At 49.8% G+C, this 25,180-nt stretch overlaps 2 protein-coding genes across 2 annotated transcripts in view; both read right to left on the bottom strand.

Annotated features, from left to right (window-relative positions):
• Positions 1 to 25,180, bottom strand: part of COMMD7 (COMM domain containing 7) — a 319,129-nt gene that overhangs the window by 279,646 nt on the left and 14,303 nt on the right. The gene's annotated exons all lie outside the window — the stretch shown is intronic.
• SUN5 (Sad1 and UNC84 domain containing 5) lies at positions 1,984 to 23,562 on the bottom strand. The gene is made up of 13 exons (XM_050807187.1): positions 23,366 to 23,562; positions 21,970 to 22,028; positions 21,695 to 21,769; positions 20,348 to 20,414; positions 19,211 to 19,272; positions 16,796 to 16,845; positions 15,484 to 15,518; positions 14,782 to 14,890; positions 8,284 to 8,362; positions 5,860 to 5,975; positions 3,930 to 4,097; positions 3,301 to 3,387; positions 1,984 to 2,161 (listed from the first exon to the last, which is right to left on the bottom strand). The coding sequence occupies exons 1-13, from the start codon at positions 23,440 to 23,442 to the stop codon at positions 2,015 to 2,017; spliced, it is 1,131 nt and encodes a 376-aa protein (XP_050663144.1). The 5' UTR covers positions 23,443 to 23,562; the 3' UTR covers positions 1,984 to 2,014.

Here is a 25,180-nt window from a genome sequence, read left to right as displayed (position 1 = left end):
CAGGACCAGGTGGGGCTCAATGAAACAAAAAAGAGGCCAGGCACTGCATGGAGAGTGTTTCCAAGCTCTGGGAAAAGACAAACCATTCAATGATGATCCCATATTGTGGTCTTTGGGTAGTAACACACAAAAATTAAATTAGATTCCCTACCTCACACCATGCAAAAATAAATTCCAAATGCGTTAAGGAGGTTTTATACATTTATATCTTGTGTGGGTTTATGCACTAACAAGTGTATATATATTCATATATATGTATGTATAAAATATGTGTATAATCAAATTAATAGAAGACAAGCCTGGCCAACATTGTGAAACCCCGTCTCTACCAAAAAGTACAAAAATTAGCTGGGTGTGGTGGTGGGCACCTGTAGTCCCAGCTACTTAGGAGGCTGAGGCAGGAGAATTGCTTGAACCTGGAAGGTGGAGGTTGCAGGGAGCTGAGATCACACCACTGCACTCCAGCTTGGATGATAGAGTGAGATCCTGTTTCCAAAAAAAAAAAAAAAAAAAAAAGATTAGTAGAAGAAAATACAGGAGTATATGTTTATAAACTTGGAACTGGGGATGTCCTTCCCAACAATACACACAACTTAGATGCCATAAAGAAAAACATTGAGTTGATAATATTTTCGAGAAAATCTGTTGAACAAAAGACACTTAAAAGACAAGTGATTGGGAAAAAACACACGCCAGCTAGAGGAGTGAGCCTGGGAGGGGCATGAGGGGGTGGGGGAAGTGGGGTTTTTCAATGGATTCGCTTTTTAGCAAACCTCAGTTTTATTTGGCTTTTTAAAAACAAGAATGGTTTACGGAAAAACTGCCCTAATGATGCCAGGCTGGATGCGTGTGGCTTCCAGGTCCCCTGATTGCTGGGAGGAGCAGGGAGCAGCAGGGATATGAGGTGACCCCTTGAAGCCCATTCCACTGTGAGGTCCATCAGAGATGGGCTTGGGCCAGGTGCTGGAGGAGCCTTGGGTGCTGGTGTGGAGGCCTGGCAGATGGCCAGAGTGGCAGATTCTGCAGCAGGGCAGGCTGGTGCAGGGTGCCCTCCCTGGAGACAAGCATACTTCTGATCTGTCCACCCTTCTAATGCCCAGCTGGCCCTGTGCCAGCATCTCCACTTCCCTGCCCCTGCCTGCCAGGAATTCCCTCCTTTGAAGGCTCCAATTCCTGCTGCCATTCCGGCTGGGCCAGTCTGCCCTATTCTGGAGCTCAGCCCCTCCCAGAGGACTAGGCCTCCTATCACTTGTCTGGGGCCAGAGGTTGACAATAACCTCGAGGATCATTTACCCAGCACCCATCGTGTGTCATGCTCTGTGCTGAGAGCCTTGTGCACACAGCTGCTGTAGGTACCAGGAATAGGCACTGTTTGTAGCACCTCTATAAGCTCTCAAGACAATGCTAGAGCAGGAGGGACCTCAGCTATGGCAAAGATTACACGGACAAAATATGAGTGACTGAAGTTTGCGAAACAATACTTACATACCTGGAAAAACTGAAGTCCAGAGAGGGTGTCTGACTTGCACAATGTCACACAGTAAATTGTCAGTATGATGTTGAAACACTCCACAGTGGGTAGGGTTGGGACCTCTGATCTATCACCTTGTGTGACACAATAACCATAATCCTGTCCGTATTTTATGGCTAGGGAGACCGAGGCTCCTAGAGGGTAGGGTGCTGACCGATGTCACACATAGTTTGGGGACAGAGCTTAACTTGAAGCAAGAAAGACTTCTCATGTACAGGAGTCAGACTGCTTGGGTTTGAATCCTGGAGCTGCCATTTGTTGGCTGTCACCTGCAGCAAGTCAGTTTGCTGCTTGGAGCCTTCACTGTCCCCATCTGTGAATGGGGTCTCCTGGGGCTGTTGAGAAGGTGCCTGGGCACCCGGCATGGGATTAACCATTGCTAACCATCAAATGCTCAGAGGTCAAAGGCTAGCCCACTCTCTCTCTTTGGGGCCAAAGACACTCAGCCTTGGTCTGGGGGTGAAGATAAAATTTTAATCTCTCTCAGGGTAGGGGTTCTGGTGAGGCTTGCTCTCCGGGCGGGGCCACAGAGCCATGCACTCGCACGCGGTACAGGCAAGTGAAGGCTGGGTTCCCCCAGTTGCTTGAGATCTTCACCTTGACCGCACCGAAAGCCCGGGCCGGCTGGTTCTGGAAGAGAATCAGTCACAGAGGCAGCTCACCCATAGACTCCCACCCTGCCTGTCCAAAGGTGGGAACTTTCCCATTTCATAGGTGGGAAAACTAAGGCCCAGAGAGGAGGATGGACCATCCCAAGGCCTCACAACAAGTCGATATTCAGGAGTTCTTACTGAAGATGCTGAGGTCAGAAGGACGGACACGCTATGGGTGAGGAAATGTCCCGGCCTTGGTGCTGTGGGATCTTGGGCAAACCTCCACCCTTTCTGGGCCTCAGTCCTCCACTCCTGCCCTGCCCCCCCGCCCATAAGATGGGAGTGGTAATATCTGCTTCCCAGGATTGCCGTGGGCATGAAATGAGATTTGGGGGCCAGGCGGCCTCTGGAAGCGAATCAGTCACAGAGGCGGCTCACCCATAGACTCCTGGCACATAGTAAGTGCTCTGTAAGTGAGGCCCCTCCCCATTTTTGCCAAGCAAGAGGGGGTGGAGCCTGTGTTTATTACTCTCCCTATCTAGTGCAAAAAGTGGGGCAGGCTTGGCCTTCACTGGATGGTTTCAACCTCCCAGGGAAAGACAGAAGGGGAAACTGAGGCTCCAGAGAAGCAGGGCTTGGTCCAAGCTCACACATAATTTGTGGTTGGGCCGAGATTCAGGCCAGTATGAGTTTGATTCCTAAGCCTGAACATTCGTCCTGTCAAGCCCCAGGGCCATTCCAGTGGTCACTCCTCCGGACCTGCTTCTGTCTCCAAACCCCTCTCCTTCAGGCCTCAGTTTCCCCACCTGTGGTTGGATCAGGTGCTGATTATGGGGTCACCCACTAGGGAGACTCTGCCTTTGGAACCAGCAGCCCCTGCCCAATGGGAACCTCTTGCTCAACGTCTGCTGTCCCTGGGAAGAAACGCAGCAAGACAGCTCCCGGGCGCATCAGGGGAAAGGGGACACAGCCACAGGCGGTGGGATCTCCCTGGAGTCCCACTTGGTCCTGGGTAGCGGCTCCCACTCTCTGAGTCTCAGTTTCCCTGTCTGTCAAACAGGTTAGTCATGACTGGGCACCTCCTGGCGATACTGGGAGATGAAGAGGGGGCCCTGGGTACAGACTACACACTGTGCATTCAGCAGGTGCTCAGCACAGGCGGCTCTTCACGGGTACCTGGAGTGGGAACATCTGGATGATGCTTTCTGGCTGAAACTGAAATGCCCCCAGGAACACCTCCTCCTTGGGGGAGCCCTCCATGCCCTGTGGAACCAGAACCAAGGTGATGGTGTCAGATACAAGCAGGGCCTTCAGAGGGTGTCTCCCCTCTCCAGTGGAGACTTGCACACTCCCCAGGATGGGAGCTCACTACCTCTTTGGGCACCGTTTCACTGCAGCACAGTGTAATGAACAGGAAAGAGCATTGGCCTGGGAGTCAGAGGCTGAGGGTCTATTTCTAGCTCTGCCATTGACTTGTAGGATTTCCCTGATCCTTCTCTGGACCTTATTTTACTAAGATAGTTCAGATGATGCTTCGGACCTTCTTAGCAAAATGGGGGCTCCATGGTCTCTGAAGATTATCTTGGCTCTGAAAAGCTGGGTTTGAAATAGAGTAGCTGTTTATCCCCTACCCCTGAAGGCTAAAATCAGACCCCAGCCCTGGCCACTTCCAGCCTTAACCAAGCTGCATCCAGCCCCTCCAGCCTGCATGCGTTGTGCAGACACTGCTTACCCCAGGCCTGGAATACCACTGTTGGAAGGTTGTCCCCTTAGCTAAGCATAGCTCCCTACAGGGCAGTGCTCACGTAGATGACGAAGTCCTTGGGGGCAGTGTCCAGGCTGCCTGATGGCGAGATGGTCTTGGGGATGTGCTGCAGTGTGAGGTTGGACAGGTAGACCTTCTGAGCCAATTGGATGGTCACCTGGCCGCGGTTACCCTCAAAGGCCCAGCAATTGCCAGGTGTCACGTTGGGCTAGAAGAGGCAAGTGCAATAAGGGATATGCTGGGTGGGTAGGGGGGTCATCCCACCTTTGATCCCCTGCACTTCCTGGGCCCTCCTGGGTAGGCCAGTCCTTTCTTGTATCCAAAGCTTGGCTCAAGTGCCACCTCCTCCAGGAAGCTCTTCTGACTGCCCATGCAGGGGTAAGCCTTACCTCAGTTCAATGCAGTAAGGGAGGGGCCTGCTTGGGGCCTCCCAGCCTCCACCCGCTCCCCATTGGCACCCATTCATTCATTAATTTACTCATTCATTCATTCATTCATTCATTCATCCCCCTCCCATTATTCTTTACATGGTCTCACAATCACCCCATGACTTAGGCACCATCACTATCCCCATTTTGAAGGTGAGGAAACTGAGTTGGGGGAGCAGGACAATGACTGGTCCAGGGCCATGCAGAGTGGTCCACATCCCTGGAAGTGCAGCCCAGGGAATCTGACCTTGGAACGTGCCATTAACTACCACAATCTCCTGCCCCACAGGAGGGGAAACAGGCCCAGGGAGAGAAAGAGGTTTGACGGAAATCACCCAGGAAAGGCGATTACTCGGTGGGTTCTGAGCCTTTGGAGCTGTGGCACGGACAGTCCTTATCTGAACAGTAGATGCTAGCCCAGGGGTGCAGGGGGCTGTGGGCGTCAGGGAAGGCCTCCTGAGGAGCTGGGGCCAAGGGAGTTGAGGAGCCAGCTGGGAAAGGGAGCTGAGGGAACAGCACGGGAAAGGACCAGGGGCGAACCAGGCTCGATGCTGTGGGGACCTGGAGAGCTCAGTCAGGCCGGAGCTGGGAGAGGGCCCAGGAGGGGCAGAGTCTTGCCTGGGCTGCCTTTCACTACTGCTCCAAACCTGACGGTAGCCAGCGCTTTGCAACCCAATCACTGCCCCCCATACCCCTGCCCCACCTGGATGTGGGCACCACCCTGCACTCCCGGGCCCTGTGCTTGGCCTGTGCCCCTGGGTTCTCTCTGCCTGCAGATCTGCTAGTCCTTGGCTGCCTCCACCAGGAAGCCCTTCGCCCCGTCCAAGCTGAGCAAGGTCAACACCCCAGCTTGACCTCGAGTGCCAAGATCTTGGAGCTCCTTAAGGTAGAACCCGCGGATGAGTGGCTTGTGACCTTCTGGCATCACCCAGGGTCGGCCACTGGGATGAGACTCTCAGCTGGTGTTCACTGAATGAAGGCACCTGCTTTGTGACCAGGACAAGCCCATTCCTTCTCTGGGCCTCATTTTCCTCATCTGTGAGGCAGGATCCTGGAAGGGTGAGGAGTTCAGGTTTGAACTCTGGCTCTGCTACATACTAGTGACCAGCTGTGTGGCTGCAGTCAAGTGACCTGGCTCTTTGAGCCTCAGTTTCCTCTTCTGCAAAATGGGTCTATGATGGGTCCATGCCCAGTGTAGTCCTGAGGTTTCTCTGACCCTCAAGTCTTAAGGGCTGAGTGGTGGGGTCTCTTCCAATGCCAAAGCAAGCTGTCCCTCTGCTTCACTCCTACCCTAGCCCCAGCAGCCCCTGCTGTCTGTTCTCACCTCCTGCCCCCTGCCTTCTTCCCAGCCCCTGCCTAGTCAATAGCCCCCTCCTTCTGTTCCCTGCCTTTGCCCCTGCATGTCTCCTGCTCCTACCTCTAACCCCGCCCCTGCCCCCACTCCCTTTGCTCCCACCCCCTACCTCTTCTGCCAGCTCCTGTCCCCAAACCCTGCCCAGACCACTCCCCTGCCGCTGTCCCATCTCCCGCCATCCCCCCTGCCTCGAGGATCACGTCTGGGGGCTGTGCATAGTTCCACAGCTGGATCCAGTTCCAGTAGGAGTGGGCCTTCTCATGGTTATAGGTGGCTGATGTGTGCTCAAAGTCAATGCTGGCCCCTGTATAGGAGAAGAGGGTCTCAGTCAAGCAGCCAGGCTTCTGCCTGGTGGAGGGGCCCACTGACGGGCCCTCACTATGTGCCGGGTGAGCACTTTGGATGAGTCACTGGTCCTGTTCTCCTCTAGGAAATGGGATTACAGCCATGTTAATAATGGTAATCATGGTGGCTATTTATTTATTTATTTATTTTGAGACAGAGTCTTGCTCTGTCCCCAGGCTGGAGTGCAGTGGCGTGATCTCGGCTCACTGTAACCTCTGCCTCCCAGGTTCAAGCAATTCTCATGGTGGCTATTATTAGCAGAGCCATGGTGGTGGCAATGGCCCCCACGTCATAGGGCTGCTGTGGCGCTGAGATGAGCCATCAGAGCACATTTCCCAAAGTGCCTGGCACAGGGTGAGCGCTCCCCATGTAACAGTCTTGTGATGACGACCGATACCCATTGTGCGGAGGAGGAAATTCCAGCTCTGGGAGGCTAAGTGAGGCCCCGCATCACTCGGGGGCTGGGCTGACACTATCTGACCCCACGTCTCACTGATCCTGGGGTGCCCGAGTTGGCGGTGCTGCCTGGTAGGGGTCTGCGCCCGAAGCCTGCAGCCCATACTTCGCCTCCTCCCGGCTGTCCCTGAATGGCTCTCACCCGCCTTCTCACAGCCTCCCTTGGTCTGGAATACCTTCTCTCCTCAGCAAGTCTCAGCCCAAATGTTCTCCCGAGTGGGAGGCCTCTCGGCCCAGGTCCCCTCCCTCCTCGCCACCTGCCTTATTCTTCCGGAAGCACTGATTCTTTTTTTTTTTTTTTATTGAGACAGTCTGGCTCTGTTGCCCAGGCTGGAGTGCAGTGGTGCAATCTCGGCTCACGGCAACCTCCGCCCCCTGGGTTCAAGCAATTTTCCTGCCTCAGCCTCCCGAGTAGCTGGGATAACAGGTGCCCACAGCCACGCCTGGCTAACTTTTTTATTTTTCGTAGAGATGGGGTTTTACCATGTTGGCCAGGGTGGTTTTGAACTCCTGATCTCAGGTGATCCACCTGCCTCGGCCTCCCAAAGTGCTGGGATTACAGGCGTGAGCCACCGCACCCAGCCAAAGCACTGATTCTTGACTGCGGGGTGGGGATGGCTCTGTCCTGCTGACCTGTGTGCCCAGCACCGGGTTTGGAGAAGAGTGGTGGGTGGGGGCGGTGGAGAGGTAAAGCTGAGAACAGCCCGAGCACATAGTAGGGGCTTTATAGATCTTCTGTAACGTGGAGGGTCTATGGATTCCTGTGCTCTCTCCCACCCCACCCCGTCCCCCATACCCCACCCTGTCCCCCATACCCCACCCCTATCCCCCATACACCACCCTATCCCCATACCCCACCCCGTCCCCCATACCCCACCCTGTCCCACCACCCCACCTCTACCCCCATACCCCACCCCATCCCCCATACCCCACCCCTATCCCCCAGACCCCACCCTGTCCCCCATACCCCACCCTATCCCCCAGACCCCACCCCGTCCCCCAGACCCCACCCCCGTCCCCCAGACTCCACCCCATCCCCCATACCCACCCTATCCCCCATACCCCACCCCTATCCCCCATACCCCACCCCATCCCCCATATCCCACCCTATCCCCCAGACCCCACCCTATCCCCCAGACCCCACCCCTATCCCCCATACCCCACCCTATCCCCCATACCCCACCCCTATCCCCCATACCCACCCCTATCCCCCATACCCCACCCTATCCCCCATACCCCACCCCTATCCCCCATACCCACCCTATCCCCCATACCCCACCCTATCCCCTATACCCCACCCCTATCCCCCATACCCCACCCTATCCCCTATACCCCACCCTGTCCCCCATACCCCACCCCTATCCCCCATACCCCACCCTATCCCCTATACCCCACCCTGTCCCCCATACCCACCCCTATCCCCCATACCCACCCTATCCCCCATACCCACCCCTATCCCCCATACCCCACCCTGTCCCCCATACCCCACCCCTATCCCCCATACCCCACCCCTATCCCCCATACCCCACCCCGTCCCCCATACCCCACCCTGTCCCCCATACCCCACCCCTATCCCCCATACCCCACCCTGTCCCCCATACCCCACCCCTATCCCCCATACCCCACCCCGTCCCAGACCCCCTTGAGAAAAAACAAACTTGTAGCAAGAAAACCAGCTTGGAGCCGAGGTCAGCTCTGAGGATGAACTTCCCAGTGGCAGATGGAGTAGCACACCAGAACTGAAACCCACCCTTTGTAGAGCTTCTGAGGATGCTTGAGGCAGTCAGATGGTGGGGAAGAGGGTCACCTACCTGTAGACTTCAGGGCAAAGTCTGGCTTTTCGATGTAATCGCCATGTATCATCTTCATTATTTTCTGGGCCACTTTTTGCTGAGAAGGCAGAAAACACAAGTTGTCCCCTGGTGTGTTGTCACGGACTGTGATCTCCACGTGTCCACGGGAGGTAACAGGGGGCTGCAGGATGCTGTCCTCTCCCTAACAGCCTGCCCCTGCCTGTGGAAGCCTGTGGCTCTGTGAAAGCCCAGGAGACACAAAGCCATCCTGACCCCACCCGTGGGTTCACTGGGTGCTTTCAAGTCCATGTGACCGGATGTCATACGAGGGTCCCGGAGTCTCAGTGCGGTTCAGACAGGGGCTCCGACGTCAGGCCAACCTTTACTGTTGTGGGGCCTTGGGCAAGTTACTGCCCCTCTGAGACTCGATTTTCTCTCCTGTAAGATGGGGACAATAATCGTGGCTCCCTCCCACTGTAGGTCCATAAAGCCCCTACTATGTGCCAGGGCTGTTCTCGGCTTCACATATGCTCACCCTTTCCCCTCCTAGCACCCCTAAGAAGTATCACTATTATCATCCTTGTATTAAAGATGAGAATACTGAGGCACAAAGGTGTGGCTTGTTCAAGATCACCCAGCTGGTATAAGGCAGAGCGATCACTGTGGTTCCAGAGTTCAGGCCCTTAACCATTCCACTCTGCTGCCGGATGCAGATGGCAAAGCACTTAGCACAGTAGGTGCACAATAAATACCAGCTGTTCTTTTTATTAGACTCTTCCCAGTGGTGGAAGATTCTGTTTTCCAAAAACGACTGCAACAGGGTCTCCCATTCCAGGCTCTTCTTTCAGGGTGACCTCCCACTGAGAGTTGGGGTCTCAACCCACCAGTCTGGGCTTATGACTACGGCAGAAGTGATGCTGTGTGACTTCTGGGGCTAAGTGCTAAAAAACGATACAGCACTGCTTGGTTCTCTGGGCACACTCACTCCTGGAGGCCAGCCGCCATGTTGAGAGGAAGCCCAGGTCACACGGAGAGGCCACAGATGGGTGCTTTGATCAACAGCCCTGAGTCCCAGTTGACAGCGGGCATCAATCTCCAGTCACGTGAGTGAATCCAGATGATTCCAGCCCCCGATGTAGAGTCACCTCCAGCTTTCAAGTCTTCCCAGCTGAGGCCCCAGATACCATGGAACACAGACAAGCCATCTCCACTGTGTCCTCTCTGAATTCCTAACCCACAGAATCTCTGAGCACAAGTGGTTGTTTTATACCACTACGTTTTGGGATGGTTTGCTACGCGGCAATGGTAACTAGAACAATAGCCAGGGTGTTACAAGGCAGTGATTATGATTCTATTTTGTTGATGTGCAAACTGGAGGCTCAGAGAGGTTGATGACCTGCCTGAGGTTACACAGCTCCAAAAGGCAAAAAATCCCCAACTCCTCCCTTCGTTGGCTGGAGACAATAATCTCACCTATTACTTTTCAAAACTGGGTCGCCAACCCCAAGGAATTTCCCTGATGGCCCCCACCCTCTCTCTGCCCCAAGGCTGGGTGCAGTCTTCTTCTCTGGGATCCACAGGTTCTGGACTCTGCCTTGAGGGCAAGGACAAGCTCTAGTTGATCCCCGATCCTGGATTCCCAGCACGCTGCAGGCACTTAATGATTGCGCATCGATTAGTGCATGCCTTTGGATTCTACCTTTATTTAAAGGCAACAGACATTTAGGGAGCACTTACCATATGACAGACATTAGTCTAAGTTTACATGAATGACCACGTCTAATCCTTACAACTCATCTTCTAGATGAAGAAACTGAGGCACAAAGATGGTAAGTAAATTGATCAGAGTCACACAGCTTATAGGTGGTAGGGATGAAATTCAAAGCCCAGCAACCTGACTCTAGAGCCAGTCCTTTTAATCGCTATACCTTACTGCCTTTGTAAGTCGTAGCGGGGCCTCCCTCCCCACTGCAGACGAAACACCTGGCAAGAGCCTCACTTGATAGTGAGTGACTGACACGGTCCCTCCTCCTCAGTCTGTCTGAACAGAGCTTAGAGGGGAGATTCAGGGGCACTGGAGACCTAGGACTCTGGGACAATAAAAGATAAAGATGAGTTTTAGCAAAGTTTTCCTGAATCTTCCACAATGGGATCCTTTGTGAACTCTTTTAAAAATTCAGCTTCTGGGTAAAGATGATGGATTGAAGACATCATCTAATTTTACTTTCTCCCAACGCCCCATTACAGCTTCAGTAAAGGGATTTTAAAAGACCAAACCCATATGAACAGGAAGCATAGGAGAGGAGAAAACCAGCCTGCGGCGTATGGTTGTGCATGTTGCGCACTGCAGAAAGGTTCCCAGTTAAGGGGCCCTGTGTGGGGGCTGAAACCCAGCTCTTCAACTGTTCTTTGATTTGGAGGAAGGTGCATTTTGCAATTCATTTGCCCAGCACAGGTAGCTTTTTCCAGGCTGCAAAAAGGCACAGTGTGTCCCAGCAGTGGCCCTGGAGACAGCAGTAATATTCTAGAAGTTGTCCTACACATTGTAGGATGTTTAGCAGCATCCCTGGCTACCCACTAGGTGCCAGTAGCATCTCCTCCTCACATTGTAACAACCCAAAATATCTCCAGACATTGCTAACTGTTCCCCAGGGGGCAAAATACTCCCCAATTGAGAACCACTGATTTAGCAAAAATGAGAAATCTGAATCTGAAACTGGCCATCCTCAAAAAGCTCAGGATTGGTGGCCTTGGGTGCCTCTGAAATTGGGGTGGAGGATTGGGTGTTAAGCCATTTAAGAGGAATCTCCAGATTCCCTGGGGACTCCCTCTTACTCTGAGAAGCTGAGTGACTTCTCTGCTCCCCAGCAGAAGACTAGAAGTTATTCTGGAGAGGGTAAAACAGAGGGCTTCTGTTGGGACAGGTGAAGGTTTCTTAAATAGGACACCCAAAGCACTGCACATAAAAGGTAGATGCACTTGACTTCATTAAAATTAGACATTTTTGTCACCATTGAGAGTGAAAAGCTACACTATAGCCTGGGAGAAGATATTTGCAATATATACATCCAATAAAATATGTTTACCCAGAACACATAAGAACTCCTACATATCAATAAGAAACGGCACTCTCCCCCAAAAGGCAACAGACAAAATCCAAATGGCCACTGGATACATGAAAAGACACTCCACATTATTAACAACCAGAAATGCAAATTAAAGCCATAGTGAGATACCACTTCTCACCCTGCAGAATAAAGTAAAAAAGACTTGGCCGGGCACGGTGGCTCACGCCTGTAATCCCAGCACTGTGGGAGGCCGAGGCAGGTGGATCATGAGGTCAGGAAATCGAGACCACAGTCTCTACTAAAGACCGAAACCCCGTCTCTACTAAAAATGCAAAAAAAATTAGCCGGGGGCCGGGCGCGGTGGCTCAAGCCTGTAATCCCAGCACTTTGGGAGGCCGAGACGGGCGGATCACGAGGTCAGGAGATCGAGACCATCCTGGCTAACACGGTGAAACCCCATCTCTACTAAAAAAAAATACAAAAAACTAGCCGGGCGAGGTGGCGGGCGCCTGTAGTCCAAGTTACTCAGGAGGCTGAGGCAGGAGAATGGCGTAAACCCGGGAGGCGGAGCTTGCAGTGAGCTGAGATCTGGCCACTGCACTCCAGCCTGGGTGACAGAGCGAGACTCCGTCTCAATAAAATAAAATAAAATAAATAAAGTAAAAAAGACTTATGATACCAATTGGTGAGGATGTGGGACAACTGGAATTTGCATATACTTTTCACAGGAGTGTAAATTGAAAAACTATTTGGCAGCATCTAATAACATGAACACACTCATACCATATGATCCAGCAATTCCACTCCTAGTTATATCTACTCCCAAGATCGATAAGTATATATGTTCACCCAGTGATAGGAAAAAAAATTAGAATTGTTCAGGAGCTGACATTCAAATAACAGGAGCTTCAAAAATGAGAATAGAGCAAATGGTGCTGGGGGAAATCACCAATTTAGTCACATGAATAAATAACATTTCTTAGGCCCGAAGGCCAGGAGTTTCCAGATTGACAGGTTCCAAAGGGTGGCCAGCCCATAGGCACATCTGTGGAAGCAACAAGGACCAGATGAACTAAAATTCTACAGAGCAGAACTTTATTCTTACAATCAGCAGAGTGATTATAAGGACTGGCTCATTTTTTTGTCTGTTTGTTTTAAATTTTGACAATTCTAGGCATGGGCTAAGGATCTGGGCTTAGGCCAGACACTGGGCTGCTGCTACTAGTGAAAGAGAAAGAAGCAAAGTTTTTAATGGTGACAAAGAGCTAAAGTAACAAAATTGGGGACTTGAGGAGCCTTAAATATGGCCAGTTTTCTTCACAAGGTCTTAACTGAATTTCAAGACTATAGGAGGCTATAGGCCACTTCAAGTGTTTCTGAAAGGCAGAATAAAACTTCACATCTTCACAGTGCTTTGGAAATGAAGTCCCTTTGAGGGAGGGCACCTCAAAACACAACAAGCAAGAGATCAAAGTCTTAGAACAGTGATTCTCTCTGGTAAGTGTCAGAACCACCTGGAAGGCTTGCTGGGACACAGATGATTGGTTCTTGTCTTCAGAGCCTCCGATTCAGAAGGTCTGAGTGAGGCCTATTAACTGGAATTGCTAACATTTTCCCAGGTGATACTCGTGATGCAGGCACGTGGGCTGTACTTGGAGCTCCATTGCCCTAGAAGGGGTGGTGGTGAGTCAATACTGTGCTTCAGCTGCATTTCACCTGAGGGCACTAAACCAATTCTGGGCACAATTAGCAGCCAAGAATCCACGTTTGCCACTGGCAGAGAAGGCTGCCACCAGGTCCAGAGATTTTTGCGTTCATGCAGGGGTGAGAGACAGATTTGGAGACTTGTGAGGCCTCAAACATATGGTAAGTCTTTGCCACTAAGACAGTTGCCAAATTTTTGAAGTTGCATGGGAAGGAGTCTAAAGAATGAAGCTTAAAACCTCTGGATAAATCTTTTAAAAATTGTGATCCAGGTCTGTCTGAACTAGCTTAACACATGTCTAGATAGAAGTGACCAGTCTATTTCATCTTCCTTATAAAGAAAAGGGGAACTTTCTCTAGTGGAATTATAATTATTTGGAACAGCTACAGTTCTTTCATATACAATGTTCAGAAACCACTAAAAGTTACTAGACTTGAAGAGGCAAGACCATATGATTGATACCCAAGATAAAAAGCAGAAAACAGAGGGAGGCCACAGATGATCCAGATATTAGAGTTAGCAGACAAGGATTTTTAAAATAACTGTTGTTAACGTGTTAATTAAAATAAAGGAAAAGATGGACAACATAGGTTAAATGTTGGAGAATTTCACCACAGAATTAAAGTCTGGAAAAAAATCAAGTGTATATCCTAGAACTAAACAATGCAGTATCTGAAATTAATAACTAAGGCTGGAAGCTGTGGCTCAAGCTGTAATCTCAGCACTTTAGGAGGCTGAGGCAGGTGGATCACTTGAGGTCAGGAGTTCAAGACCAGCCAAGTCGACAGGTGAAACCCTGTCTCCACTAAAAATACAAAAATTAGCTGAGTGTGGTAACACGCACCTGTAATCCCAGCTACTCAGGAGGCCGAGGCATAGGATTCACTTGAACCCAGGAGGCAGAGTTTGCAGTGAGCCAAGATTGCGCCACTGCACTCCAGCCTGGGTGACACAGGGAGACTCTATTAAGGAAAAAAAAAAAAAGAAAAGAAAAGAAAAGAAAGAACTAAACGCATAGATTTAATAGTAAATTGGAGAGACAGAATGATGCAAGATTATTAGTAAACCTGAAGAAAGGTTAATAGGAAAATATCAAAACATAAGCACATACAGAAAAATAATGAAAAACAAACCAGGTAATAGCATAGGAATCACATGAAGCATTCTAAAGGCCTTCAAAGCATAGGCCTAGCATAGGTGTAATTAGAATCCAAGGAAAGGAGACAGATAATGGAAAGAAGAAATATTTTAAGAGATAAAAGGTAAAAGTTTCCCAAAACGATTGAAAAATATCAACCCACAGATTCAGTAAGCTCAGTAAACCCCAAACCAGTTTATATGAGGAACATTAGAGACAAAAAAGAGTGTTCTACAAGCTCCCAGGGATAAAAAATAGATCAGACTCAAAGGATCAATAGTAAGACTGACATTAGACTTCTCAATAGCAACAGTATAAACTGTAATACAGTGGTGGGCTTCCTTCAAAATTCTCAGGAGAAATTATTTCATATTTAGAATTCTATACCCAGCCGAACTATCAACCAAGTGCAAGGATAGAAAAAGATGCTTTTAAAAATATAAGCACTAAAAAATATACTTCTTTCACTCTTTCCCTGGAAGTCACTGGGGGGTGTGCTCCATCAAAATGAGAGATAAAACCAAGAAAGAAGACTTGAGGTATAGGAAACAGGACATCAAACAGAGAGAAATTAGATGTTTGGGGCAGAATGGCCAGTGTCTCACCTCATCAGACATGGCTTCCATCTCCTGGAGCTTGGCAATGAGCAGGTTCATGCTACCTCGGAGGTCCTGGATTTCCCCACTGTGATGTCTCACCTTCTCCTGGTACAACCTTATCAGGAAGGAGTGATAACAAGAACGGGTTGATTTGTGATGCTGTTGTTGTTACCCTCAGATTTTCCCTTTGCTAGTTGGCTCTCAAAGAATGAGTTTCAGATTTTCCTACTCTCTTGGTCCCATCCCTCGACCCATTCACCAGGTTATTATCTCTAAAACATTACTTATTCTCTTTTTTTCTGCTTGGAATATCCTTATGCCCAGCTCATTCCTTCCAAATATTCCTATTTTGTCTGCAATTAAGGATGCTGCCATCATGTGGTGTCTTGGTTAAAATTTCTTCTCAGCTACCATTTGCCGAGTACTGACTATGGGTCAGGAACTATTCAAGACACTTCACATCTTCTTTAATGCCCATAGTTGCCAAGAGCAAGATGGGTGTTATGCTTCATCTCATAAATGAGGAGTCAAAGGCCCAGAGAGAAGAGGTGACTTGCCTAAGGTCAGCCATGTAGAAGGTATGGGAGTTAGGATTTAAACCCAGGTTGGTCTGACTGCAGAACCTACATTTGTAGCCAATACACCTCAGATTCTGGCTATAGCTCTGCTTTTAGGTAATAATATGGTTACTCAGAAGATTCCTCTTACCTCAAGCTCTGCAGTGGACCATTTATGCTGTCATCCTGGTGGAGTATTGAGAAAAGTAAGGGGTCTCCTTCAGATGGCTTAATCTGGCCCCAGGAGAACTTCATCCATCTATTCTCCCACAATTATAAACCCATACATTCATCCACTTTCCTGTTGACTCTTCCATCCATCCACCTACCTATCATTTATCCAAACTCGAATTTACTGTCCTTTTTATTCATCTATCCACATTTTTATCCATCCAACCACACCTTCATCCATCCACCCTTCTACCCACGCACCCTCCCTTATCAATCTCTTCTTCCAACTCCCCAACCTCCCCGATCTGTTTACACTCCAACCCATATACCACTATCCATCTACCCACTCTTTCATCCATCCATCTATCCACCAACCTACCCATCCACTCATCTATCCCATCTGCTCTTCCATCCACCCATCATTTCATCCATCTATTCACCTATTCATGTATTCATCTAGCCTCCTATCTCTTTCCCCCAGTCCTACATCCATCAAATCCAACCTTCCATCTGTCCATCCTCCCATCCATTCTCTCTCCATGCACACTCCCATCTGGCCATCCAGTCATCCAACACTGACAGTGGCAACCCTCTTGCTGGCACCAAACTAAACATTGCTGGGGTGAATAGGACCTGGCTCCTTCTTTCAAGAAGCTGCCAGTACAGTTGGAGAGACAGTCATGACCACAGAAAATTATAGGAGGAAAGAGGAATGTGACCACTTCTGCCTGGGTGTTTCTAGAGGAGGTGACATTTTAGCTGGACCTTGATGGATATGAAGGGGTTTAGAAGGAGGAAAAGAGGAGAGGGAGGTACAGGCCTTTTGGATCCCCTTTCTGAGGTCCTCTGAGACTTTTTGCGGACCTCAAGTAGGAGTTTCGCCACTTATTTCCTCCTCCTTCCTCCTCAGAAACCCGAAAGCAAATGAGTATCATTGCTGTTAAGCAGAATGACAAGCTGCCTTAAGTACAGAAATGTGTTCCCTGTTATCACCACCCCACTTTAAGTGGGGCCTTGAGAAAGGAGAGATGGGTCATCTTTGAGAGTAAAAGACAGGAGAGCCATCTTGGAGGAGGGACTATTGCATCCAATCTTTGAAAGTCACCTCTGGCAGAAGAGATGGGTTCTAGGTGGGTGGCACGATGAAGACAGAGATTTGGATCTGGATCTGGGTTAAGTCAGGAACTGATTAGGGGCCTGATTTGGTGAGAATGAGTGGAGCTATGGAGGTGATATTGACTGGTTAGGGTGAGACCAGTGAGCCGTGGGGCCTGAGGGGGTTGCACACTCACCTGCCAGACTTTCATTTTCGATGGTAAGTGAATAGAAAACATCCAGAATCCTGTGAGGCCATGAGAATAAGAATGAGCCATTTAACATGCAAGATGAAGAGCTTAGGCACTGGAGTTAAGGCGTCTGGGCTCAAATCCCAGCTATGCCACTTGCCAGCATTGTGCAACACTGGGGGAGTTACTTAATGCTCTATGCCTCAGTTCCCTCCTCTGTAAAAATATGAATAACAATAATATCCACTTTGTGATCAAATGATATCAAATGTGTAATATGTGGCACATCAACCAAGTCATCTGTGACTCTCCCTTCCCTGTTCCAACTCTACTGGGGACAACTGGCAAAGAGAAGAAGGCACTCTGCATTTTTGATCTCCATGCTGGCTGAAAAGCCACCATTCAAGCCATTATTTAAAAGTCTTGACGGGCGCGGTGGCTCATGCCCATAATCCTAGCACGTTGGAAGGCCGAGGCAGGCAAATCACTTGAGCCCAGGAGTTCAAGACCAGCCTGGCCAATGTGGCGAAACCTGGTCTCTACAAAAAAATTCAAAAATTAGTCAGGTGTGGTGGTGCACGTCTGTAGTCCCAGCTACCTGGAGGCTGAAGTGGGAGGATCACTTGTGCCAGGAAGTCGAGGCTGCAGTGAGCTGTGATCCACTGCACTCCAGCCTGGGCAATAGAGTGAGACCCCGCCTAAAAAACCCAGCTTTTACTGAGGCAGGAGAATCGCTTGAACCTGGGAGGGAGAGGTTGCAGTGAGCAGAGATCATGCTGCTGCACTCCAGCCTGGGCGACAGAGACTCTGTCTCAAAAAACCCCAAAAACCAAAAAACAAAAACAACCTTTAAAATTTATTTGTTGTTCTTGATAAAACCCTCAACGAACTAGGAATAGAAGGGAACCTCCTCACCGTGATAAAGACCATCTATGAAGAACTCACAGCTCATATCCTCTTTAATGGTGAAAGACTGGGCGCTTTTCCCCTAAGATCAGGGATGAGACAGGGATGCTTGTTCTTGCTAATTCTATTTAACACGATACTGGAGATTCTAGCCTGGCCAATTAGTCAAGAAAAAGAAGTAGGCCAGGCGTGGTGTCTCACACCTGTAATCCTAGCACTTTGGGAGGCCGAAGTAAGATGGTTTGAGGCTAGGAGTTCTAGACCAAACTGGGCAACACAAGACTCCATCTCTACGAAAAAAAAAAATAAATAAACAAATAAACAAAAATAAAAAAATTAGCTGGGGGTGGTGGTGCACGCTCATAGCCCTAGTTACTCAGGAGGCTGAGGTGGGAGGATCACTTGAACCCAGGAGTTCGAGGCTGCAGTGAGCTATCAATGCACCACTGCACTCCAGCCTAAGTGACAGAGGGAGACCCTGTCTTAAAAAACAAAAAAGAAGTAAAGCTCGTCCAGATTATCATGCAGAAAAGAGTTAAACTACCACTATTTGCAAGACATGATCTTGCATTAGAATTCTAAGGGATCCGAGATTAGGTGTCTTGCATTGTGTTGTAACTAAAAATTGGGTTCAGCAAGGTTGCAGGATATAAGATCAAGTACAAAAAGTCAGCGGTATTCACTAGCAATAGATAACCTGAAAACAAAATTAAGAAACCCATTTCGAATAGCATCACAATAAAGGTGTTATTTAGGCCGGGCGCGGTGGCTCACACCTGTAATCCCAGCACTTTGGGAGGCCAAGGCGGGTGGATCGTGAGGTCAGGAGTTCAAGACCAGCCTGGCCAAGATGATGAAACCCCATCTCTACCAAAAATACAAATATTAGCGGGGAGTGGTGGTGCGCACCTGTAATCCCAGCTACTCAGGAGACTGAGGCAGAGAATGGCTTGAACCCGGGAGGTAGAGGTTGCAGTGAGCCGAGATTGTGCCACTGTACTCCAGCCTGGCAACAGAGTGAGACTCTGTCTCAAAAAATCAAGGTGTTATTTATCGAAGTCCTCGTTGTTGGATTTTAAAGCAAGACAGTTCTCTAGGATTCAGTGTTCATTTTCCCATGGGAAGCTGATTCTCCCTGCTTCCCCCAACCCCAGCCTCCACTCCAAAGCCAGTATATTTCAGTGGAGGGAGGAGATTCCTTTGCTTGGGAAAGCTAAGCTGTGTGGTAGGAGGTTGGGGGCGGGTGGCTGGAAAGAAGCCATGGAAACCCAGAAAGCGGGAGTAACAATGTTTATAACACGGTTTGGGGAGAGCTTTATAATTTCCGAAGCATTTCTTGGCTTCCAAAATATTTTCATGGTCATCACTTAATTTCATAATTTTCACAGCAACACCCATCAGGCGGATGGGGAAACTGAGTCATGTGGAGGGGCAGTGTCTTGCCCAGTGTCCTATAATCAGTGCCAGGGCCCAGGAATACCTCGACCTGGGACTGGGCAGGGCCCTGGGACGCACCGAAAGCACAGAGGAGCAGAATGCCTGTCTTCTCCATGAGCTTCTGGCACAGCAGCTTGCATCTGGAAGGCAGGGAGTGGTGGTCAAGGTCAGGTGGGCGAGGCCCTGCCAAGTGTTCACCCTCCTCTTTGTCACTCTCTTTCTCCGTAGGCATGCTGTTTGCCCTATCCCTTCTTCTCTCCCTGGTAAATGTGTCCTTCAGGATTCAGCTCAAATGTCCCCTCCTCCAAAGACCTCCACAGGCAGCACTCCCAACCCTCCAAGCTTGCATGTTTTGGTGCCTGCCTTTCCCGCCTGAGTGGGAGCTCATGAGTGGCAGGGCTGAGCTAGGCTCAGAATAGATGTTAAGAAAACATTTAAAATTTAAACTTCAGATGAATGAATGAATGAGGTGAATATCTCTGCTGGAGCTGGGAAGAATTTCCAAGGACAGGAAAGGAAAAGGGAAAGAATGGGGCAGGCCGTCAGGGCAGGAAGAACAGCATGTGGTGGGCTGGGTGCGGTGGCTCATGCCTGTAATCCCAGCACTTCGGGAGGCTGAGGTGGGACGATCGTTGGGGTTTGAGACCAGCCTGGGCAACATGGTGAAACTCTGTCTCTACAAAAAATACAAAAGTTAGCCAGATGTGGTGGTGTGTGCCTGTAGTCCCAGCTACTTGGGAGGCTGAGGTGGGACGATTGCTTGCACTTGAAAAGTAGAGGCTGCAGTGAGCCGTGATGGCATCACTGCACTCCAGCCCTGGTGTAGAGTGAAACCCTGTCTAAAAACAAAAAACAAACAAACAAAAAAACTTAACAGCATGTGCAAATGTGTGGAGGCGGGAATAGGAACAGGAATGGTGTGTCCAGGGAGTGAGAACCCTGGCCTTGCTGCCCAGTGGGTCCCTGGCAGGAAGCCAATTGAGAGCAGCTTGGAAAGGAAGGGTGGGACAGGATTCCAGGGCCCTGCAGGCTGAGGGGCTGGAGCAATGGGGGGCCACAGTGGTTCTGGGGTGGGGGTGTTTGATAACAGCCAGGTTTAGGATAGCTTTTCTGGTCTGGCTACCAAGGGGTGATCCAAACTGATGGAGGGGCTGTTATGGTCCCCAGCTGCCATTTCCCCCTCCCCATCACCCTCCCGCTGCCTTCCCTGCTCACCTGCACGTGTTAAACAGAACCTGCTGGGCCTGAGTTCTCAGGGAGCAAGCAAAACAGGTGAACCAGGCTGTATAGGAGACAGAAAAGCAGTGAGTCACTGTGCCCTCATCTTCGTTCCACTACAAGGACCTGCTGACCTTTCTGGGGCTGGGGGAGGCCCTGGAGCTGGGCCACTCTCTCAACTTGTTGGCTGAGCCCAGGACAGCACCGGGCTCTGCTTATGGGTATGCACTAGCCTGGAATGAGTACCAGTCACTACAGGTGGACACTGCTTGCCACTGGCAGTTAACAGACGTTTTCTTTCTCCTTCCTTCCTTCCTTCCTTCCTTCCTTCCTTCCTTCCTTCCTTCCTTCCTTCTTTCTTTTCTTTTCTTTTCTTTTCTTTTCTTTTCTTTTCTTTTCTTTTTTTTCTTTTCTTTTCTTTTTTTTCTCTTTTCTTTTCTTTTCTTTTCTTTTCTTTTTTGATAGAGTCTCACTTTGTCGCCTAGGCTGGAGTGCACTGGCGTGACCTTGGCCCACTGCAACCTCCACCTCCCGAGTTCAAGCAATTCTCTTGCCTCAGCCTCCTGAGTAGCTGGGACTGCAGGTGTGAGCCACCACGCCCGGCTAATTTTTGTATTTTTTAGTAGAGATGGGGTTTCACCGTATTGGCCAGGTTGGTCTCAAACTCCTGACCTCGTGATCTGCCCGCCTCGGCTTCCCAAAGTGCTGGGATTATAGGCTTGAGCCACCGTGCCTGGCCAATAGACAATAGTGACTCAGGAGCACAAAAGGCCTGGAAGGTAACAATGCCCATTTCTAGACACTGGGAGCTTGGCAAGAATGGGGGCCTTGTCTGGTTTATCCCAGAATGCCCACTATGGAGCTAGGCAAAAAGTACGGACTCAGAATGGACGGGAAGGTGAGAGGACACGGGGTGGATTGAAGAAGGAAGAAGGGAATGGCTGTCTGGCTTGGAAGATGGATGAATCAGGAGATAAGCGAGAGAATGGGAGGCTGAGAAGATGGGTGGATAAACAGAAAGAGGGATGATTGGGTGGATGTGCCTATGAAATAAGGTCTGGGTGAATTGATGAACTCAACAGGTGGATAGATGGGTGAAACCAGCAGCCAGACTGGTGGTAGAGGAGGGTTGGCAGTTAACTCCTCCTCCAGACTGTAAGCCTCCCTCCCGGTTCCCCTCTCCAACCACCAAAGACATTGGCAGGAATGACACCTCCGATGGGTGGAACTCCAGAGTTCAACCTGCGGCTCCCCTGCAGCCCAGAGCAGGCCTTGCCACCCCCAGGTGGACCCTCTCCCCAGGCCCATGTTGATGACCAAGGCGATTATTCAGTATATACGTACACACACATCCCAGCATGCACTGAGTCAGGCCTAGGGCTTGGGCATTGATACGCACAGGCAACAGGAAGTTGTCATCTGCAGAGAGCACAGAACTGTCATGTCACTGCCAGCCTCTGGATTTGGTGCTTGCAGAGACCTGGGGAGCATCCAGAGCTTGGTGCAAACATCCCTGCCCTCTGCCCCTTGCTGGGTAGCCCCAGGTTGCCCGTTTGACATCCCTGAGCCTCAGCCCCTCAGCTGCCCATGAAAACACCAGGGCACCTGTCCTTGCTCACTCATGTTTGAGGAGGTGTCCTCTACCATTCTGCTGGTGTTCCGGCCTCGCTGGGCAATCCTGGGGATGATAAGATTCACGGGTGCATTTTACAATTATGAGGAACGTAGTGTCCTTGGAATGTGCATACCGCATTCCAGACTGGGGAGCTGAGGGGCAGAGAAGCTTTCCCAACACCACCAGCCTGGGATTCAGGGACAGACCCAGGTCTGGCTGACCCCAAATCCAGGTATCTATCAAGGAAAAGACCCAGGTTGCAGTGGCAGTCACAGGTGGTTGTCGCCATGTCCCAGAGGTTGGCAGAAGCCTGGTTTTGTTCCTTTGTCTGCTCCTACCCCATGTGATTTTAGGCCATTTTGATTGGTCAAAGCCTGCCGTTGTGCTCCCATTCCCTGTGCTGTGATTGGTTCAAGCGTGAGGAAGTCTGCAGGGATGAGGTGGGGTGGGGTAGGGGGGTGGTTATGCGGTAAGGGACTTGGGGGAAAAGTTAGGTTTAGGATTAGCTAAATGAGAACCACAGAAAACGATACTTATTCTCCTTCCCCTAGACGGCCACATTTCTGCGTGATATCTGAAACTGTGGTGGCCATCTTGTGACCATGAGAGGGGACTAAAAGAGCAAAATGATGACAGGAACCTGGGTCTTGGGTGGCAGAACCGAGGAATTAATGCACTCCGGAGCCCCCTGCACCTTGGGACGTCTTGATATGTGAGATTTAAAATTTTCCCTTATTAAGTCAAAGCTCCCTAAACATTTTTATCATACCCTCAGTGTATTTATATTGGTTTATTAGTAAATTATGTATACACCCAATTATACTAATACATTATTTACCCTTCCCAAATGTGCAGATTTAGTGATAACATTCCTGAAGAATACAAATTAAAAGAGGATGAAAGACATACGTTCTAGCATGGCCATTTCTTTTCTCACCTTTGCGGATTGTTTGGTATACTCTCTTGGGATATACACCCAGATTTGGGTGCCAGGAGATAGGCATCATTTTGAGTTGGAATTTCTGTCACCTGCAGCCAGAGGCCTTCTGACAGATAAAGATGGCGAAATACTTGTTTCCTTGTTTCATATCAGTCTCCTGCACTAGACTGTGCGCTCCATGAGGGAAGGGAGCACACCAGGCTGATGCCACACCGTGTTCCCTGTCCTCTGTGCATTGCCTGGCACACAGTAGATGCTCAATATACGTGCTGAAAGGATGGCTGCCTCGCCACTTCCTGGCTGGGAGACTTTGGGAATACCACTGCCAAACCTCTCTGGTCTTGCTGGCTGCCTCTGTACAGTACAGTTGACAATGCTGCTCACCTCCAAGGACAGGGTGGAGGGGCAGCATTTTGTGAACTGCAAAGGGCTGGGCAAAGGGAGGGGGTGCCCTCCTCACCTCCGGGGTCTGGGATTGTGGGCCACATCTTCGAGTGGGGCACCTGGGTCCCCAGGGATCCTTGAGGACCGTGGCATCGATATCCTTCTCTAGGACTGGGGATGGAGGCGGGGATCTCTGGGAGCTGGTGAGAAGGAAGTGGCTGATGCCTCTGAATGTCCTCTGAAAAGTGCCAGTGGAATCTACCAGGATCAGTGGAGCAGTTGGCACTGTGACCTCACAGAGCAGGTGAGTGAAGGGACAGGGGGTGGGGGCTAGTCTCCAGCTTGGCTCTAGAACTTCCCCCAGAGGAAGCCATTGTGACCCACTTTCCTTTTTTAAGATGGGGAAATTGAGGCATCAAGACAGGAAGGGCCATGCCGGGGTCTCAGGAGCTAGACAGGGGCGAGAGCTGAAGCTCCAGTAACCCAACCATGCTTTTCCGTGTTCCCTAGACCCCTTCCTTGCCCCAAGCTTCCCAGGTTTTTCACCCTCTTAGGTTGCCTGTGAATGCATTTTGTAATGCTGAGCTTCTCACTGGTGGACATTGTGCATAACACAAAATACATGGCATGTGTTGTTGTTTTAATAAAGTTCTACTTTTTGGCTGGGCGCGGTGGTTGATGCCTGTAATCCTAGTATTTTGGGAGGCTGAGGCGGGTGGATTGCCTGAGCTCAGGAATTTGAGACCTGCCTAGGCAACATGGCAAAACCTCTTCTCTACTAAAAATACAAAAAATTGGCTGGGCGTGGTGGTGTGTGCCTGTAATCCCAGCTACTCAGGAGGGAGGCATGAGAATTGCTTGAACTCGGGAGGTGGCAGAGGTTGCCATGAGCCAAAATTGCGCCACTGCACTCTGGCCTGGGCCACAGAGTGAGACTGTCTCCGGAAAAAAAAAAAAAAAAAAAAAAAAGTTCTACTTTTTTACTGGGAAAAAAATAAAAGCATAACCAAGTGGAAATGTCAGGCTAAGTTTTTTCTGTTAGCCCTGCCTGTAGGGAGCTTGACTATTTGGACAGCAAAACTAAAATGAATTCACTTTTGCCCCCTGGTGGCAATTGCTTAAAATTGCAGGCTAATGACCAATGGGAAGTGGTCCACATACTAAAACTTGAACATGTAAATATGTTAAGTCACATGGCAAAGGGGAGCTAAAGCTAGAAGAGGAATTTAAGTTGCTAATCAGTCGATCTTGAGATGGGGAGAATACCCTAGATTACCCATGTGGGTGCAATGTAATGAAAAGGGTCCTTATAAGTAGAAGAGGGAGGCAGGGAGATGGCTGCACAAGAAGCACTCAGCTCAACATGCTGGCTTTGAAGATGGAGGAAGGGACCAGGAGCCAAGGAATAAGGGCGGCTTCTAGAAGCTGGAAAAGGCAGGTGGACAGTTCCTCTCCTACAGCCTCCAGCAAGGAACGCAGCCCTGCCAATACTTCCTTGATTTTAGCCCAGGGAGACCCATCTGAGACTTCAGACCTCCAGAATGGTAACATGATAAATTGTGTCTTAAGTCACTAAGTTTGTGATAATACATTACTGCAGCAAGAGGACACCAATGCAAACCCCCTGAGAATATTCAGTGAAGGGGAAACTCTGAAATGCCACCACTACAATTGTTACAAGGGTCTTTCAAATGTATACTCATTCATTTATTCATTCAACAAATATTTATGCATCCTAGTATGGTCCAGGTGCTGGAAACAGGGCTGAGCAGAACCAGCTCCCATCCCTGTAGATGCAGGCAAAGTGGCTGGCAGAACATTCTGCATATGGCAGGTGCTCACCAAATGGTACTTACCATTGCTGTAGGGAGCTGGTTGAGATCTGAGATGG

The sequence above is a fragment of the Macaca thibetana genome, chromosome 10, assembly GCF_024542745.1.
Source record: "Macaca thibetana thibetana isolate TM-01 chromosome 10, ASM2454274v1, whole genome shotgun sequence".
Classification (NCBI taxonomy): domain Eukaryota; kingdom Metazoa; phylum Chordata; class Mammalia; order Primates; family Cercopithecidae; genus Macaca; species Macaca thibetana.
The sequence above is the reverse complement of the archived record's forward strand: the minus strand, read 5'-3'. Positions and strand labels throughout refer to the sequence as shown.

Excerpts from the sequence above, each read along its gene's own strand:
- SUN5 (XM_050807187.1), bottom strand. The coding sequence starts at position 23,442 with ATGCCACGGTCCTCAAGGATCCCTGGGGACCCAGGTGCCCCACTCGAA. Across the intron at positions 8,363-14,781 it reads TGGAAGCCATGTCTGATGAG|CAAAAAGTGGCCCAGAAAAT; the intron begins GTGAGACACTGG and ends CTGCCTTCTCAG. Across the intron at positions 3,388-3,929 it reads CCAAGGACTTCGTCATCTAC|GGCATGGAGGGCTCCCCCAA; the intron begins GTGAGCACTGCC and ends CTGGTTCCACAG.